General features: G+C 33.0%; 4 protein-coding genes across 4 annotated transcripts; 2 read left to right on the forward strand and 2 right to left on the reverse strand.

The window, feature by feature from the left end:
- The first annotated feature begins 1749 nt into the window (after positions 1-1749).
- On the forward strand, positions 1750-5093 carry LOC101207448 (terpene synthase 10). Its single transcript, XM_004150633.3, has 7 exons — positions 1750-2046; positions 2555-2828; positions 3051-3429; positions 3602-3820; positions 4075-4213; positions 4316-4561; positions 4679-5093. The coding sequence occupies exons 1-7, from the start codon at positions 1819-1821 to the stop codon at positions 4994-4996; spliced, it is 1803 nt and encodes a 600-aa protein (XP_004150681.1). The 5' UTR covers positions 1750-1818; the 3' UTR covers positions 4997-5093.
- A 1515-nt stretch (positions 5094-6608) lies between these two features.
- LOC101206807 (kxDL motif-containing protein 1) lies at positions 6609-9323 on the forward strand. The gene is made up of 4 exons (XM_004150630.3): positions 6609-6890; positions 7813-7934; positions 8140-8292; positions 8739-9323. Exons 2-4 carry the CDS (start codon positions 7816-7818, stop codon positions 8839-8841), a joined length of 375 nt encoding a protein of 124 aa, XP_004150678.1. The 5' UTR covers positions 6609-6890; positions 7813-7815; the 3' UTR covers positions 8842-9323.
- Positions 9324-10774: 1451 nt separating this feature from the next.
- Positions 10775-15752, reverse strand: LOC101207201. The gene is made up of 3 exons (XM_031880894.1): positions 15315-15752; positions 13270-14932; positions 10775-12377 (listed from the first exon to the last, which is right to left on the reverse strand). The coding sequence occupies exons 1-3, from the start codon at positions 15670-15672 to the stop codon at positions 11186-11188; spliced, it is 3213 nt and encodes a 1070-aa protein (XP_031736754.1). The 5' UTR covers positions 15673-15752; the 3' UTR covers positions 10775-11185.
- A 385-nt stretch (positions 15753-16137) lies between these two features.
- On the reverse strand, positions 16138-19486 carry LOC101206562 (probable mannitol dehydrogenase). The gene is made up of 5 exons (XM_004150629.3): positions 19307-19486; positions 17761-17874; positions 16984-17497; positions 16628-16781; positions 16138-16526 (listed from the first exon to the last, which is right to left on the reverse strand). The coding sequence occupies exons 1-5, from the start codon at positions 19405-19407 to the stop codon at positions 16330-16332; spliced, it is 1080 nt and encodes a 359-aa protein (XP_004150677.1). The 5' UTR covers positions 19408-19486; the 3' UTR covers positions 16138-16329.
- Between the last annotated feature and the right edge of the window lie 515 nt (positions 19487-20001).

The raw sequence follows: 20001 nt of genomic DNA on the forward strand, positions 1-20001 counted from the left end.
TTTTAAGCATCCTTACCAATCAACCTTCGACAACCATCTTTGTCAATTGTCATCGGCCAACTTTCTTTCACAGTTTTTTTGTGGTTGTTGCCTATAAATTTTTGTTGGTTGTCAATTTGTTGTGACCGTGTTGTTGGCTTATTTATTATTATTTTTTTTATGGTAGTTATCGATAAACTTATATCAATCGCTTTTCTATTACTGTTATCGACCAACGGCCAACAATTACTTTTTTTATTGTCATTGTTTGATTTTCAATCACCACTGTCACCAACCTCTGATTATCATTTTACATCGACTGTCCCAAACCGCCTCAAACCACCACCCTCAATGATCATTGTCAAACTTCCATCAAAATTTCCACTGATAAATTCTCTATCTATCTATCTACATCTATATCCATATCTATATATTATATCTATCTATCTATCTATATTCATATCCATATCTATATATTTATATCTATCTATCTATAACTCTTTTACTCTATTACAAATCAAACAAATTTTTACTCAAGAACACTTTTAGAAGAAAAAAAAATGTCAAACACATGTTTTTCTTTCAACGAGTTTTTAGAAGAAAAAAATGTTTAAATGAAAATGCATTTTTTAGAAAACATTTTTTTTTAAATCATTGCAAACCAGCCTAATGCTTAGGAGTTAATTGTTACTCAAATATAATAAATAATAATAATTTTGATAGAACACAATACAATCATTTTTCGTCATTATGTTTTCCTATTCATATCTATGGTAAAGTGAGTTATTCCTAGTGGGGAAGTTGAGAGTCCCAAATTGAAAAATTCAAGGAGACTCAAACTCCAATTCTCTCATTGCTAATTAGTTTAATTCAAATTCTTAAGTGTGAAACGAAGAGGATTTGTATGTTTGGCCGATATGTGTAAAATGCATAAAATGTAAAACGATAAGAAAATGAGGAAGATTTGTACGTTTGGCCGAAACGTGTCAAATGCATTAAATGTAAAATGATAAAAGAATGAGGAGGATTTGTACGTTCCCCCAAACATGTAAAATGCATAAAAAGTTGAAGTGATAGATTTTGATGAATCAATACTCAAAATAGATTATGAGATTTGAAATTGGTTGTCCTTTTGGTGAGGGGAAAATTTTGGAGACCTAATTTTTTAATATAAAAAAATCATTTACCTATTCATCACATTTTTCAAACCTTTTATCTAGCATTTTACGTTTAAAGAACGTCAACAAAATCAAAAATACTCCCCACCTCCACCCTTTAATAAAAAATTCTTGATGTTTTAAAAATGTCAAGAAAAACTAGATTGTACTTGTCATTTTTCAAACGTCAAAGAAAAATACATACCATTTGACATTTAAAAAGCATTAATAAAGTCGAAAACTAATCCACCTCTGTTTTTCATGAAAAGACGTTTTATTTTTTAAATCATTCCATTATTGACGTTTTTTTATATATAATTTAAAATTTTATAAAATCATAAAAGATCATAAAACACATTTCAATAACAATTATAATATAATAAAAAAGATAAAGGCAGTGACACACAAAATCTAATCCAATAGTATTAGATACGCATTAGTTGGAAATAATTAATTAATTCTTTAGTAAAAGTAAATGGGAACATAATATTATCATAATCTAATGCAAATCAAACCACTGTATAGAAAAGAACATAAAACTTGTTCCAATCATCTCTCTCTCCCACTCTTCCTGTATGTATATATATATAGTTTGTTGTTGTCAAGAATTATCACACATAGCTTTTGTGTTTCAATATTGATCAGCTAAGCTTGATTACACGTTTTTTGGTGTTCTCTATCAATGGCTCATCTTCATCAAATTTTCACTTCTTTCTTCCCTGTGAGTTCTCTTGTGATGGAACGAGTCTCTTCTTTTAATCACAACTCTTTGTTTGTCCCTCGTGTTATAAATAATGTAACTGGTGGTGGTGCAAGAATGTGTAGCCAGACTGTTGTACGTCGATCCGGAAATTACCAACCTTCTACTTGGAAATACGAGTTCATTCAATCATTAAGCAGTGAATTTGAGGTATGGAGATGGTAGAAAATTTTAAACTCAACCAAACTTTTTAAAATATTTATAAATATAACAAAATTATATAACAATTTATCGACGACAATAGATTAAGATAGACTAATATTTATGTCACCTATTGCGATCCATCGTAAATAAACTGAGATTTTTAAAAGTTTTGTAAATATTTTGGTTCATTTTGCTATATTTGAAACTAACTCATTTATTTACCGTGGGTTTGATAACAATTATTATGATTATTTTTTTGGTTTTGAGAATTTTTATGTTTGGATTTTGACCTTTTATTCAAGAAATAATGTAGTTTTAATTTAATGTTAGTTTGTTTTAAAACAAATTAAATTAGGATGGTTTTTGAAACATTAGTAGAAAATAGGTACCAAAAACACAACAATTTGGAGGTGAAACTAAATTAAAATGGTTTATCAAACTATGCATTTTAATAAATACTAAATTTTGAAAATAATTGAGAATAACTTGTGGACATGCACGTTGTTGTGTGTAGGGAGAAATATATGTAGGACTGTTTAATGAGTTAAAGGGAGAGGTAAGAGTCATCATGAACAAAATAGCTAATGACGATCCTCTAAAGCAACTCGAGTTTATTGATATCTTACAACGACTTGGCATCTCATACCATTTTGAGAATGAGATTAAAGATATGTTGACAATGACATACAAGAATCACTGTGAAAATGACGATTGGAAAATCAATAATCTCTACGCAACATCTCTTGAGTTTAGACTTCTAAGACAATATGGATTCAATATTCAACAAGGTACGACTTATTAATATTAATTGTATTACCATGCATATCAATATGAGCGTTGGAGAATCGAACTCTCACCTCCATGTTGTTGATATGTTGAACATGTCACTTCATCTCTTAAATTGATGTCTAATAAATTCAACAAGTGAAAATTATTCGATAGTCCTGTGATGTTGCATTATATTTTAATTTATATTATTTAACAAAAAAAAACTTTTATATTAATGTCAGATGTTTTCAATCACTTCTTCTCGAATGAGACGAAAAGTTTTAACGTGCAACTGTACGAGGATTTAAATGGAATGCTATGTTTGTACGAAGCTTCATTCTTAAGTATAGAAGGCGAAAACATTTTAGAGACGGCAAAACATTTTACGATGGAATATTTAGAAAAATACATGAAATCAAGCACGGATGAGAATGAAGTAGCCATTGTTAGACATGCATTGGAGCTTCCCTTACATTGGAGAATGCCAAGATTGGAGACCAGATGGTTCATTGATATCTATGAGAGAAAAGTGGATATGAATCCTATTCTTCTTGAATTTGCTAAACTTGATTTCAATAAGGTGCAATTTATCCATCAACAAGATTTAAAATATGCATCAAGGTGATACTAAATTTATCATTCAGCCAATATCAAAATATACATACATATACTTGAGTAATAATTTAGACATAAGATCCATGTTAAATCGTGAATCAACTTATAATTAAGTACTTTAAATATGTGCCACAGTAAAATTTATCAACTTATCATTGCATTATATTGCCATGGATAGGTGGTGGAAGAGTAGTGGGCTTGGACAAAAGTTGAGCTTTGCCAGAGATAGATTGATAGAGAGTTTCTTTTGGACTGTGGGTATTGGATTTGAACCTGAGTTCTCTTATTTTAGAAGATCGTTAACAAAAATCAATGCATTAATAACAATCATAGATGATGTGTATGATGTTTATGGCTCATTAGATGAGCTCGAACTCTTTACCAACGCAGTAGAAAGGTAAGTTGTAATATCCTAAACTTCATATTATTTCATACGAATACTTAAATAGTTTTATTAATATATGTATTTTTTTTCTTCTTTGTTAAGAAAAAAATATTGTATCAATTTTGTTTGCATAACCAAGTTCAGTTATATAGCTTAAATTTTTTGTTGCCACTTTAGTTTATAACAATTTAATGTTTAAATGATGTTAATACATAATTTAGAGTCTATTAACTATTTGATTTTTGTTTAAAATTGTGATTATTTAGGTGGGATGTTGCAGCAATGGAAGAGCTTCCTGACTATATGAAAATATGTTTTCTTGCTCTTCACAACTCTATAAATGAGATGGGTTTCGAAGCACTAAGAGACAAAGGAATTAATGTCATTCAATACCTTAAGAAAGCAGTATGAATTTATTTTAACATATGCAAAACTTTTTAAACTTTAGGGATTTGGTTTACATCAGTCAATGATATTAATCATTATGGTCTATTCTAAATTTTGCAGTGGGTAGATTTGTGCAAAAGTTATATGTTGGAGGCAAAGTGGTACCACACCAATTATAAACCAACATTGGAAGAATATTTAGATAATGCATGGATTTCAATTTCAGGAACAGTTTTATTAGTTCATACATATGTTTTTGTCACATCTTCCACGCTTGAAAATATGGAAAGTTTGAAACAGCACATTGATATGATTCGTTGGTCATCAACAATTTTACGACTTGCTGATGATCTAGGAACATCATCGGTACGTGAACTATTAGACTTGAATAATCATGAATCTTGACATAAAATGTTAACTCATTATTGTTATTTTATTATATGACTAACTAGTGTTGTGATGGAAAAATATAATTTCATTTAGGATGAATTAGAAAGAGGTGATGTTCCAAAATCAATACAATGTTACATGAACGACACGGGAGCTTCAGAAAGTAATGCACGGGAATATATAAGACATTTGATTGATGAGACGTGGAAGAAGTTAAATAAGACAGAAGTCGAGAATAATTATTCCATTTTTCCTCGAGTGTTCGTTGAAAGAGCTAAGAATCTTGCTAGAATGGCTCAATGCATGTATCAATATGGTGATGGACATGGCATGGGATACCAAGAAACAAAAGATCGTGTAATGTCTCTACTTATTGAACCGATTTCCATTCATTGTTCATATAGTGAATAATTGCCTATGGTTGTTTAAATGTAGGGCATATACCTGCTCAATATTATTTTACATGATTTGAAATGATAATTCATAAGACTTGAATCATCTTCTTAAACTTTTTTTATTATGATTGTAAGGTTACATTTATACATCCTTATGAATTTATTGAATTGTATATCTTCAAAAAGATATTAGCATATTTGTGTTAGGCTAAAATTAGGGACCATTTGTATTAATTATGAAAAAATGTTTTTCAAGAAATTCATTTTTGTTTAAACTCTTTTTCCTAAGAATTGTTTAAAATACACTTAGAATCATCAATTTTGTGTGGCTTCTAAACACTCTAGTTTTTTTTTCTTTTCAAAATAACTTATTTTTTAAATTAAACACTTGAAAATATAATCCAAACACACCATTAATTTCATAAAATGAAATGGATCAAACTTTGTCAAACTTATGTGTATACGGTCTTTATGAACTATGCAATATAGATATAAACGAGTTAATTAAACCTGAAAGATAACCTAGTGCATTATATATAACTTGATTTTAGGATTTCCCAATATTATCTTAAGAATAATGATTCAATATTAGGAAAATGTTTAATTACGTCTAAACTTAGTAAAGAAACTAAAATATTATTTTAACGAACAAAAATATTACTCAAAAATTTTAAATTAGTTATAGGTGAATGGTCATACAATGATAACTAATGCTTGTACAAAAAAGGATAATCGAAAGACATAGAGCATTAGTTATGTTTATGATAAGAAGATTTATATTTTGCAGCCTTCTCATAAAAATAATGTAACTATATGTCAATGATAATTACATTGGGGTGTGGCCACTCTAATGGCTTGAAGAAACCTAATAACATATACTAACCAAAAGTCAATTTACCGATGAATACTCAAATGCATCATCATAACTATAGGATTCATGTCACTACATTTTTTTAATTGTATAAGTAGTAAATTTAGAAGCAAATAGCTACGATAGTCGTTTGATATATCTAATTATTTATCATATTTGCAATATGCAAAACAAGAGGTACTATGAATTCTTTTTAATTTTCCAATATATATAATAACAAACTCGCAACTACTTGAAAATGGAGTCATAATTCTTGCAACTAACCAAGATTACTTCTAAACTTCTATTTTATTTTAATGTTTATTTCTATCTCGTTTAAGGACAAACAAGATTTAAGATCAGGTGAATTTGAATTAAATACACATTTTTCTTATGCTAATCTAACCTTAGCGTTCGATGTGTTTACCCAATAACTTTGGTAGATTTTAAGCGTTTAGGTGGTAGACCATCAAATTAAAGGAGGAAGATTACGTTGTACATGACACTCCAGAGTGCTTGGGAGATGCTAGCTCTCGACAGTCGACAACGTTTGGTGATAATAGCTAAGCATCACGAGATTAGCTTAGAGCACCATAACACCCTCAAAAGAATGAAGCAGGACAACATGGATCATTTCCTCCTTTTTTGACTTAGTTTTGTATGCAAATCATGCTTGTAATCTAGAATTTATACTATGTTGTAGTTAGTAGTTACCATAAGTGACTAAAGGTAAGCTTCAAGCCTACAATTATGGTTTATCGTTCCTAATGGTTAGAGAGTTGAGAATGAAAGTTTCACTAAAATTCTATTTCTATATATCTTAAAAAGAGAGAAAAAGAAAACAAACAAGAAATAAAAATTGGATTTTTCACTGATCAGCTAACCGATCAGATCCCCTTCCGAGGAGGACCTTCCTCTCTTCTCCAGCCAGCCGCCGGCCACACCGTCGCCGGTGAATGTTTGCCCCCGTCTCTCTCCGTCTCGATTTCCTCTTTGTCGCTGATTCGTACGTACCCAGCCGCCCAGCCTCCGATCACTGGTGGTCGTCGCTGTACAGCCCGTAAGTTATTTAGAGACTTTTAAGGTTAATTCCAAATGGGGGTTAGCCCCTAATTATTGAAAGTAATTCTAGCTTGTGATTTACGTGTGAATTGAGGCTTCAGTCAGCTAAATGAAGATTATTTGAATATTTGTTGAGATTCAATTGCGAGGTAAGTGACTCTATTGTTGGAATGCTCAAGAGCCAAGCAAAATTGAGGAAGATTATTTGGAGATTAGTATTTTAGTATGATTTGTGATTTTATTTGGGACTTCATGCATGTATGTATGTTCGTGGATTTACTAACTTGATATGATGCCTAGAATGACATAGTTTGAGTTTGGAATTGCATGGTTTAGCCTAGAATGACACGATTTTATGTATAGATTAGCAAAGACGGTAAGTACTTGAAAGTATTAGCAAAGTTTAAGAGATTTTGACTTTGGGGGGAAATCAGAACTAGAGAAGTAGGTGAAAAGTCATCAATTTGATTGAAAAGACGAAGTAATTAAGCATGAAGTAAACAATGAGTTACTAGTGTTAAAAGTAAAGTAAGTTAGATCTCCCACGATTATCATTATCACAAGAGGTGAACTTGAGAATAGAGTTTGGGCTGAGAGAAACTCCCGTTCCCCAAGGTTTCTTATGAAGAGGCTTTAGCAGAGTTGGAGTCTGTTAAACTGTTTTAAAAGTTTGGTTGTTCTTAGAGGGATATTAAAATTGAATGTTCTTTCTTTCTGTGTTAGGACTTGATTGATTGTGTCAGGTGCTTTTTGGTTTAATAATTTTTATTTGGGAAGTCTTAGATTGTTCCTCGCTCTTTTAGTAAAAAAGTAGAGGACTAGTTTCGTTGTTTAGTTTTTTCGTTGTGCTTGCGTTTAAATAGTTTATAAAGTTTGATAATACTCCCTAATTTAAGTGCTAATTTTGGGTTGTTATAAAGACGATGGAACAGCGAGCAGAGGGTGAGTCGATAAGAGTAGCCTCTGAGGAGCTCTCTCAGGAGTTCAAAACTTTGATGAATACTGATGATTTGAACTCTCTCAACCATTTGCAACACCTCATGTAAGTTCTGTTCTCACTCTTCTGCTTATCAGCATCCCTCTCAAAAGTAGAGGGGAAATTTGACAAATTAGGACTCAAATTGGAGTTCTGTACTAACTTGATCGTTGAACTGTTTGATATACTTTTTTCATTTATGAAAATTTGAAGAATATGTAAAATTATTATTATTATTACATTGATTGTTCCATTGAATCTCTCATTGCAGATTGGGCAGATTGCAGGATAGCAATGCAGTCCTGTCTCATTTCAACGAGTTTTCGGAGCATTGCTTTGCTGAAGTTTCTGGAGATCTATCTAGAAATACTCGTCTTTTAAACTCTATGAAATCTGACCTTGATTACATATTTCAGAAAATAAGGTATGGTGGTGATCATTTTTTTAGTGACACATGAGTTCTTTTCATTATTGTTTATGGTTTTAGGTGGTGCTTTTGTTCTACCATGTCCAAAGTTATATTTGTTGAAATTTGGCTTAGAATTCAACCCTTAAACTTCAAAATGATTTAAATGATGCAAATCATATAAGAAATGGTGTGAAAATAGGCTTAATTTTCAAAAGCCAAAAATAAAAAGTGAAATGGTTACCATCTGGAACCTTCAAATTTCTTCTTTGCTGTGATGCACCCGTACTAGTTGTAGTAGACGGAATTATACATCCTCTCTGCTCTTTCTTGCATCTTATTTCACTACAAGAAAATTTTGAAATTGTATCCTGATGACCTTGAAGATCATGACCAAATATAGCCATATCTCTCTAGTTTGTTTAGTTCATCTATTTCTTTTTCCTTCTCCTTTTTTTCATCAGGAGCATGAAATCAAAAATTTTAGCCACCTATCCTGATGCATTTCCAGATGAGTCAACAAGTGAAGCTCTTGATAGGAGACCAGACCTTGAAATACCTCGATAACAACTTAAACTACGATGGCAATTGGCAAGTAATCGTTTCCTAATGGGAATGAGAAAATGTAGATAGACCATCTTCCTGAATTATTTTCATGATGTTATCCTTGATCTCACTAACCTATAACCTATATGAAGTTTAATTCAAACACATATGTTCATATTGTGCAAGTTGTTGGTACTTCGTAGCTTCAAAGTCTTTCCTCAATTTTGGTGTTCAAGGAAATAGACTACGATAATATTGAGAAAACATAAAAAAGAAAGTGTTACGCTTGAGGTGACATGTAGTGCTGAGTTTTTTTTACTAGCATTGCAATACTTTGGCGATAGTATTTTTCATTTGGTTTCTAAGTTTGATTTTTGCCAATTTTGGGCATAAAGTTGTGGGTTTTGTGAGACTTTCATGCCTATGGATTTATTCTTTGCTTTTATGTTTTCCAGTCCTTATTTGAATCCATGTAATGTATGTGACAGATTAGTTTAAGTCAATCATGTATCCTATTTATGTTGGGATTACCTGTAATGGCAGAAAGCATATTTCACTTGAGTAGCAGATAGGTATGATTATGTTTTTGTTAAGTCACGACACCTTCCTTATGAAAACGCTCAATTGAATCTAGTTAAATTTGATTGCATGTCTTAATCAATCTCTAACCGCAATGCAACCAATAGGTAAGTATTGAACAGTAGCAATTGAAAAATGAGATTTCAATTAGTATACACCACTGTTGTGCCCAACTTGTTGAATTAGGCTAACAGATGAAGTATATCCTCTAAGTGGCCTATCTTTGAATCAGTTTGATAAGCTCTTGATCTTACCTCTCTCCATCTTCTTACTATCTTAGTCTTTGCATTTAATTTTTCCCGAGGTTCCTTGTGGTTTGACTTGATCTCATTGTTATTACTAATCCACATAAGTAGTCATCAATTCATATTTATTATAAATGTATTGAATCGCTCAAAGCCTTGACAACATTCGATCTTTCACTGGTAATGAAGAGTAATTCAACTAAGAGTAGTGTTTCAATCGAAGTGCCTAAGATTAATCACTTTCAAAGTGTATTCATGCAATGAATAATGATGGATTACAAAAAACTATTACCAAAGAGGTTCAAAAAAAATAAATTTTCTTTCAAACTTGATCTAGATGACACAATTACATAATTTCTTAGAGAAATTACTGAACTTATTTTAGGTTTATTCGGAGTAACAATCTAATTAGTTTCAAGTAAAAATATGTTTTATTGTCAAAACCCTAAATATTAATTATACAAAGAACTTTAATATAAGTTAACTCGGTATTATAATACCATATTTCCACAACAAATAAGAATATTTCTACAAATGAGACTCTCACGTGTCCTTAAACCTCTTTATCAAGGTGTTATAACCTCTCCTGCAACCATTTGGAGTTATTTATCATTCTTCTTGAAAAGAAATATCCAAAAAAATAAAAATGCAATGATTAGATGCAACTATCTCGTACGATCTTTTATTTCTCTACTACAAAAGTTGAAAGTTGTTAGTAAAATGTTGTTTTTTAAGCAAAAATGTCACGTGATAACATTTTATTAGGACTACACTTCGAATGCACCTCAAAGAATCAAGGGACACCCAAGTTCCTTCTCTGACAAAGGGCTTACTTTTTTCTTCAAAAATTTCATTATTCCGACCTCTTTTGGATAGTATATAGTGCACACTATATTATTAAATTCAAACCAAAATATTTTGGTTGAAAATACTTATTTGTATCGATTGAACTACACTAATCTTGGCCTAGTATACTGACAAATCAAGGTGCCTAAAATAGTTTTCTTTTCTCATAGAACATCACTATATCTAATCATTTTCATCCAATGAATTTTAAGTGTGTTCATTCTCTCTCCTCCTTAGTTTATTAAACATATCAAACTTCCAAAATGAGAATAAATAGAAAAAGATGAAAAAAAAATCTTCTTTTTAGCCTCTTCATTCAAGAAAATTGCTCCAGCAGTCGAGGATGAAGGATAGAAACTACTATTTAGCTGAACAAAGAACCATCTGGCTGAATACTTTGGCTTGTCTATAGCTTAAGTTTTACCATCTAATTCAAGGAATTTTACAACTTGAAAGCTAAGTTAGTAAAAGGAAAACATTTGACTTCAGTTTTGCACCCAAAAAATAATGTCAAATCTTATGTTAACTATTTCACTAGCTTCAGTTTAGTTTCTTCTCTCATCTTTTATCCTTTTCACTAAATAGAAAGATTTCCTTGCTTTCTAGTTTCTACTCAAGTCATATTTATTTCCCCTCACCGAGAACCAAAGAAACTTGATTCAAGAAAACAAAAGGTGAACTTGCCATATTTTCCATCATGCTTGATTCAGTTTATCTTGTGACTCGCTGGATTTTTTCAAGGTACCCAAAATCCCATCGATCAGCTTATCCTTGCTATTTTCAGTGGTGTCTGAAACAAAACAATAGCTCTTTCGATGTCTTTTCTTTGTACCAATGCTTCCTGTTTTTGCTTCATTTTTGGAAGCTAAACTAGCAAGCTTCAAGCTATCTTCTGAAAAAACAAAGGTCTCATCCCTATTTTCTGTCTTGTCTTTCCTAATGTTTTCTTTGCTGCTATACCATGAATCTAGGATATGTATTAAAGAACTTTCTTCCTCCCTTGTTGGTTGTTTGGCTGGCACTTCCGTAGCAGAACAAGACTCTCCATCAGTTTCATCCTCTGAAAGAAAGGGTTCATAATAAACTTTTGTTTCTTTCTCTGTCGCTTCTGTTGTTTCACTACTCAATGTCAATTCCTCTTTGTTGCTGCCATCTGCGCAGGCTGGACCCAATTCTTCCCATACGGACTCAGAATCATCATCCTTCTTAGGCAGGTCAGATGATTCATTATCAGAGTTCGATTTTGCTACGGCATCAAAAGTTTTTTTCTCAGAATTACTAGGAAGAGTTGTTTCCAGCATTGAATCGTTTGGAGCATTACTGGTAGGAACTATAAATGTGGATAGTATTGTCACTCCAGGCATTATCTGCAGCAACGATGCCAACTTAGGATAACCAAGCTTCTTCAAATCAAGATGATACCCATACTTCTCAAGAAACTGTCTTCTGAAGTTGCCTATATTATATCCTTCTGGGTGATCCCTTAAGATCTCATCCACGAGATTTTGACAGTCACCTAACATATCGTATTTTGTCCTCTCACGAAACTTGTTTTCAGTCATAATTTTATTAGTTCCAGCTTCAGGAGGAATATTTTCATTTTTCTTATCTGAATCTGAATCATGTTTTCGAGGTCCCTGGAAACTGAGCCGTGACTCTTTGTTTGCAAAGATTGATGCCAACCCATTTGCTCGATCCAATCGTTTCATGCAAGAGTTTTTCCTTGAAATAGAGAGAGTGAGCTTAAAAGGAAATATTTTAGATGGGAATTCCTCCACCCATTTCTTGTCTGATATTAATAATTCCAATAAGTCGAAGAGTTCGCTAGTGCTTAAAGTATTCAGAATCGGAGGTCCTCTCTCTAGCAGATTTTGGGCTATCTCAGACCTGAAGCAAGTCAGAGCAGGAAAAGAATAAGTACAGATTGTAAATCCTATAATATCATTCAGAGGTATAAAACAATTAAATTATAGGTTTAAATCTCATTTGGTCCCTAAACTTTCAGCTTTATTCTATTATAGTCATTGAACTTCTGTTATATCCATTTTATTCCCTCAACTTCAGAAAAAAGACTATTCTGGTTCCTACTGTTAATTTTTATGTTAATGAGTTGACAAAACACTGACATGTCAACAGATGTGAGTTGACCAATCAATATATGACTTAAGTGGCCTGAATATGTTGCCAACTAAGCAGGTGAGTTTTCAGTTTACTGGCAGAATATTCATCGGCTGTTAAACAATTAGCATAAACATTTTTCATTAGAAAACTGATGACAAGGATGTTATAGACCATTAGCCATGTTTCGACATTCTGGTACAATCGTCTCTGACAAACAACACCTCTCTACTTCTCTGCACACTTCGGCAACATTTTCTCAGCTCACATCCCATTTGAACCTGATACCCGAATATTCTTTTTATTTTCATTAACATCATCACTTCAGTGGCTCCTGTTGTTTCTCCATGTTCATCAATTTTCCTCTCCCACCCTTCTCTCTAAAAGTTGGATAAACGCTGAATTATGCTCATCAAGAACCTTTTGTTTTTAGTTGGCGGAGACTAAAATGGACATTTCAAAAGTTCAAACTAGAATAAAACAATGTTGAAAGAGATTTAAAGCTAAATTATATAACATTAAATTTGGGGGGAGTTTAAAATAATTAGGCATTGGGGAAAAAAACCAAACGAGTCATGAAAGGCAGAAACCCAACGGTTACTGTTAGTTACTGAAAATGCAAAGAATATGTGGGTACATAAAATGAAAGAATATGTCAAACCTGGTTTTTGACCGTGAAATAATCTCCACTCCTGTAGGTGTTTCCATAAAAGATTGCATGTCTTGCCAGAAAGAACTACTGGAAAAAAGATTGTGTTTCCCAGATTGATTCTTTAACTGGTTTTGTTCACAAGAATGCTCGATGAGTTCATTGTTCTCAGTAGAACTGCTGGAAGAAAGATGGTGTTTCCCAGATTGATTCTTTAACTGGTTTTGTTCACAAGAATGCTCGCTGACCTCACTGTTCTCAGTAGAACTGCTGGAAAAAAGATGATGTTTCCCAGATTGATTCTTTAACTGGTTTTGTTCACAATTATGCTCGCTGACTTCTCTGTTCTCAGTACTCTTTCCCCAAAGCTTGAACCAATTTCTAATGCTACCAAGTAGTCCTTGATTAGAACTAGATTTATCATCATGTGCACTGGCAACTATGACTTCTTTCAGAGGCTTAACAGACTCACAATCGGGTGGTGAATTCAAGACTTGATGAACTGAATTAGCATCTTCACTCATTGGCTCAGCAGTTCTTTCTTCAGTTTTTGCCTCCCCAAGCTTGTCACTAGAATAATTTGCCACAAGGCCACCACAACTTTTCTGCTTTGAAGTATCGTCTGTTGTAGAGCATTTTTCAGAAATACAATTACTTCCATTTCCAGACATAGTATCATTATTGCCTGAAAGCCTTCTCCATATTCTTCTCAAAAATTCCATCTTGGCCTTAGAATGCTCTCCAATTGAAGGAGTCGTATTACTGTCAGCTTCAATACTGTCAGCTTCAACTTTATTTGTCTGCTTTGAATCTTCTATAGCACGATGCTCAGAAACAGGGGATCTTGATGGTTCCCCTTCCATAGCTTCACCAATGAGCTTCCCAAATTCGGAAGTTGGTTTCTCCTTCAATGGTCTGCTTTGGGTGTGCGCATCAGAGAGGACTGGTACACACATTGGTTCTGTTGGGGAATCATTGTTACTTAACTTTGCTGTCAGATTAGGGTCCTGCTCTTCAGTGCCATTACAAAATGTACCTATACTGGACTCTAATTCTTCTTTGGGCTGCTTTGGAGTGACACTACGGATAATAAAGTGGCCACCACCATTTGCTTGAAGCTTTAAAATCTGTGGCATTGACTGAAGAAACCGAGAAAACTTTTTGTAACCATACAAGTCCTTATCTATATATATACAACTCCCCAACTCTGAACGAAGGTCTGTAATGGAGATTCCTTTGGGATACAACCTCAAGATGTTGTGTATTTGCCTAATGACTGCCTTCGGAACAGGACGGGGCATAGGATCTGTACTGAGCTCAGAAACCTCCTCAACTCGTAAATTCTCTTTCCCATTAACTGAAAATGGGTCTTCAAGAGGAACCTTAAAATGATCGTAAAAAGCATCAGGTGGTCGACTAAAATGCCTTCCGACAAGATTTTCCTCTCTAATCAAAGCATGCCAATGCCACATGATGCTTGCAGCACTGCATAAAACATCAGGAGCACATTCAGTGCTTGCTAGCAACACGTTGTAATTATTCATTCTCAAACGGTGCAGAACGCTGGCAAAGTCCTTATCACCAGAAATTAGAAAAAGATGTGCTGGTGGAGGGTTTTGAGAAACCCAGCACATAAGATCTATAAGAAGAGACCTATCAGCACTGTTTTTACCACCTGCATCGGAAAAATATTACAAGGTGAAGTTTTTCTAAAAGGTTTACCAAGAACAAACAAATTACAAATCTTCATGTAAATCCCATTACATAAATCACTCGAACAAATCTTGAAAACTTCGCCACACTGATCAGTTAACCCAATTAGTCTAACTATATCTTTATTGGTTGATTAACAATTCCCTGAAGATTCCACATGACCATTTTTAGGCATCCAAGATAAACTCATTATTTGACAACAATACATGTAACCATGGTGTATTTATTCAATGAAAGTTGTTTTCTTTTTCGGAAAAAAAAAAAAAGCCAACACCAATATCCAATATTAAAAACAGTAGACATAGAAGAAATGGTGAATTGGAATAGGGAAAACGAGAAGTAACCGTGAGGAACGTGATTGAGGCTAATTCCAGTAGAAGAGAGAGCCTCCTGGTTGGCCCTGGAGAGCTGGAAAACGTCACCAAAAGCATAAATCTGAAGAGGACCTTTGATGCCATTGGCCCTAACAGCAGAAGTGATTAAATGGGAAACCTTAAAGACATTTGTACCCAAAGGAATGCTGCAATTCTCAAAGTCCCACCAGACAGAAACCTTTACATTTCGAGAATCTTCGTCGGGGCGCCAAGAAGAAGAAGTTGAAAATTGAGAAAAGTGAAGAAGGAGAGGGCGTGATGGAAAAGAAAGAGAGGAGGAAGAAGAGAGAGAAGAAGAGAGAGAGGAAAGTGAGAAGAAGAGCCTCATGATGGTAAGAAAAAAATGGTGAGAGGAGAGATGGGGTTTAGGAATAAAGGGTTTAAGAGAAGATGGGGTTCAAGGAATTAGGGCTTTGGAGAAATTGTAAGTAATCCCAAGCTACGATCCGCAACGGGTAAAGGGATGGCGGGTCCCCCTCCCCGACTCAGAGTCCGATTCCTCACTCTCCTTTTTTTTTTCTAACATTCCTTTTTATTTTTAAATTAATAAAATTTTAAGTTAATTAATTATTAAATTATATTTTGTTAAAAAAAACTAACAAACCAAATGACTAAATATTAGAGATTAAATCAATATCTACTATATAAAATAAAATGGCATGTTATGAGAAAATGTATTTGTTATTGCAAAAACATCACTATATCCAATAATTTTCCAACCTATGAATTTCTAATTTTGCGTGTTTAGTTTAATTATTAACCACATCAAACCTCCAATCTGAGAATATATAAATAAAGAGTAAAAGATGAAGAAAATTTTTCTTACTTTTAGCCTGTTTCATTCAAGAACATTGTTACATGATCATGGATGAAGGATATCAACTCATAACTCTTATTTAGCTTAACAAACATAGACCCAACATTACAACTGTGACAGCTAAACCAAATAGCGACAACCAACTGTGTAGCGAAAATTTTATCATATTTATTTCAAGGAGTTTGCAATGTCGATCACGAACCGGTATTGAACATCGGATTTGGCAAGTCTTTCCATGGCATTGTTTATGTCATCCATCTTAATGACCTCAACGTCTGCAGCAATGTTGTGCTCAGCACAGAAATCCAACATCTCTTGTGTCTCTTTCAGCCCTCCAAAGTTGCTTCCACCAACCATCCTCCTAGCTGAAATCAGAGTTTGATAAAATAATGTCAATTTATTTTACTAGCTTCTACTTTAGTTTCTTCTCTTGGTATCTATTTGAGTCGTAATGATTTTGCCTTACCGACAACTAGAGAAGAAATTGGCAGCTCTAGGGGCTTGTTAGGTAAACCCACAGTGATCAACTTTCCATTCAGCTTTAGAAGACTAAGCAATGGAGCGAGAGCATGAACAGCAGATACCGTGTCCATAATGTAATCCATTGTCTCTGCTGCAGCCTGAACAGAATCAAGAAGCATTACGAAGTAATGATAAGTTAGAAAGACTTGACTAATTTGAAGACAATATCGACCACTAACACAAACGAGTCAATATTGTTGAAACAAGAAGAGGGAGTAAATATGTAAATACAAGACGATGTAATCTAGTTGTGATCTAGCACTCTAAATGCAGAATCCAAAGAGAAATGAAAAACTGAACCTTCATTTGTTCGGGATCAGTTGAAACGAGGAAAGAATCGGCACCAAGCTTGCTAATAGCTTCCGCCTTCTTTTTTGGAGAGGTACTTATGACAGTAACTTTCAACCCAAATGCCTTACCAATCTTAACAGCAACATGACCAAGCCCACCAAGACCAACCACACCCAAATGCTTACCTTTTTCATTCATTCCATAATATTTCATGGGGCTATAAACTGTGATTCCAGCACATAGGAGTGGAGCTGTACCATCGAGGGGTAAATTTTCAGGAATTCGAAGCACGTAACGCTGATCGACGACAATCTTATCAGAATATCCACCATAAGTCTTTGATCCATCATGTAAATGTGCATTGTAAGTATATACCAATTTGGGGCAGTAATTCTCCCTGTCCTCTTCACAATTTTCACAACTTTTGCAAGATTCAACTATGACACCAACCCCGACTTGGTCGCCTGCTTTGAATTTCTTAACATTATTCCCAACAGAGGTCACAACACCAACAATCTCATGCCTGAAGAAAAAACCAAACCTCCTAAATGCAAAGAAGAACTAGCTACAAATGCAAATTTGCTAATGAGTAATGACAGAGCAAATAACAAGATTATAGTTTGTGCATTAAAACAACTCATAAATGGGATTCCTTCAATTCAACCAAACCAAAAACGCTGAACACAACTTGTTCTATTACGCTGGAATATGAAATTACCCAACTATAAATAAATTAAAGATGCAAAACATACAATATAAAAGATTCTCTTTTTCTTTAAATCATACCCTGGGACAACTGGATAACTTGTGAAACCCCATTCATTCTTGGCTGCATGTAGATCAGAATGGCAAACACCACAGTAAAGGATTTTGATATTGACATCTTCATCACGATTTTCCCTGTGGACAAAAATAAAGGAACGATTTAATTACATTATTTTATTTTAGGTGTGTATGGTAACCATTTTGCTTGTTTCTTAGATTCAAGCTTGTTTTCTCCCCATTTTTCTTTTCGTAGTTTTCACTTTTTATCAACGAAAACATTTAAATTTTAATCAAAGATCTAAAATCAAAACAAGTTTATGAAAACTAGTCTTCAAAACTAAACTTGGTTTTTTTTAGAATATTAGCAGAAAGTGAACAATGTAAGACATATATTAAAAGAAAAAAGAAAAAAGAAAAGAAAAACAATCCCTCTGGTTAACTATTTCGTTTTAGGTTTTTGGTTTTTGAAAATTATTAAGCCCATTGTTTCTAACTATAAGAGTTGAGTTCTTAGAAAAATTCTAAAAAGAAGAATGATTTCTTAAAAAGTAAAATCTTTAGGCTCCTTTTGATAACCATTTTAACTTTTTGTTTTTGTTTTTGAAAATTAAGTTAATAGACACTACTTTTACCTTCAAATTTTCTACCTACTTTTTACCAATTTTTCAAAAAACCAATCCAAAATTTGAAAACTATCAACAGAAACTTAGTTTAATTTTCATTTGTACATTCTCGAGAACAAGAGATTTCGGATTCAATTCTCCCACACCAAGTTGTATACTTAAAAAATATTTTTTTTTCAGAAAAAAAATTGGAAACTAAAAAAAAAGTATCTTTTAAAAGCTTGTTTTTTAATTTTGGTTAAAAGTTCAACGTTTAAGAAAAATGCAAATCATCGTAAAAAAACGAATAAGAAATATGCTTAATTTTTAAAAACCAAAAAACAAGATGCTTACCCAACACCCTAATTTTTGTAATTTTTAAATTTTGGCTTTAGATTTTGAACACAAATGTAGATAACAAACAAAGAAATTTAGAATGTGAAATGAATATCTATAAGCAAAATTTTCAAAAACAAAATATTTTTAATAGATAGCGTCACAATATGATCGTCCCTACTCTTAGCAAAGATTTAAAAAAATGGATGTTGTCAACAAAATTATTACTATAGTCTACATCAGTATGGCATCTTAGGAAAGAGTACTAGAATGACTTTTTGGAGGAGTAAAAACTACTTTTAGTTTTAGCCAAATAAAAAGTACTTTTTGAAAACTTCCCTAGTGTTTTAGAGGAATAAATTAATTGAAAGCAATGAATTATGTGTTAGGACAAAAGAAGAATCCAATAATTTAAAATCACAATCAACTACAAACATTAGACACACCCATTTCACAATCGGTTTCCGTTCTCTTAGAGGTAGCATCGAGAATGAATTGACAAAACCAAGAGTGACCCATGAGTCAATTGGACATGGGATATCTCAGCATTTTCCAAGGGAAACAGAATCAAACAAACAGAATGTATAGAATATGGTGATTAAAGAAACAAGAAGAGAGGAATGGAGGACCTTCGAGATAAAGGGAAAGGAGAGATTAAGCCAGATGAATCTCGAGCACCCCATGCGAGAGTCTTGATTGGATGTTCGTCTTCTGGTGATGATTTTGCCATTTTTATCTCAGAATGAAGCGTAGGAATTTGAGGGTTTGAAGGGTCAGTTTTATAGTGATTTTGGGGATAAATGGGTTGGTGTGTTCTACTTGAGTGCCATTAATGAAAGACAGAGAAGTATGAAAAAAGATGTTTCCTTTTTAACATATTCGAATATTGTTAGTCAAACGCCATAAAGTGGATAAATATATTGTGCTTCATGGCCCCCATCCTCCAGTTCTACTCAACTTTATAACAGTATAGAACTTAAATAGTACCAATAGGGATGGTAGCTAGCTTAGCCACAAAAGTGTCATTCATTGTATTGTTTTCATAACCACAACCTGTTCATCATTTAAAATTGATTTTTTTTTTAATTAACTATATGTTTTTAGTTCAAGTTTTTTAATTTTAGGAACATGGTTACCTGCAATTTTATAGTTAGACTATTTATGTGCTACTTCTTTTTTTGTTTTTTAAGTTCTAACTCTTCCTCAAGTTTTAGGTTTGTTTTTCTATCACAAACAATTAGTGGAATTACATTTTCTAATAAAATGTTTTTTAAGAACAATACCAATCCCTTTTTTTATATAAAAAAAAAAACAATTATTTTTC

This window comes from Cucumis sativus, chromosome 2, assembly GCF_000004075.3.
Source record: "Cucumis sativus cultivar 9930 chromosome 2, Cucumber_9930_V3, whole genome shotgun sequence".
In the NCBI taxonomy this organism is placed as follows: Eukaryota; Viridiplantae; Streptophyta; class Magnoliopsida; order Cucurbitales; family Cucurbitaceae; genus Cucumis; species Cucumis sativus.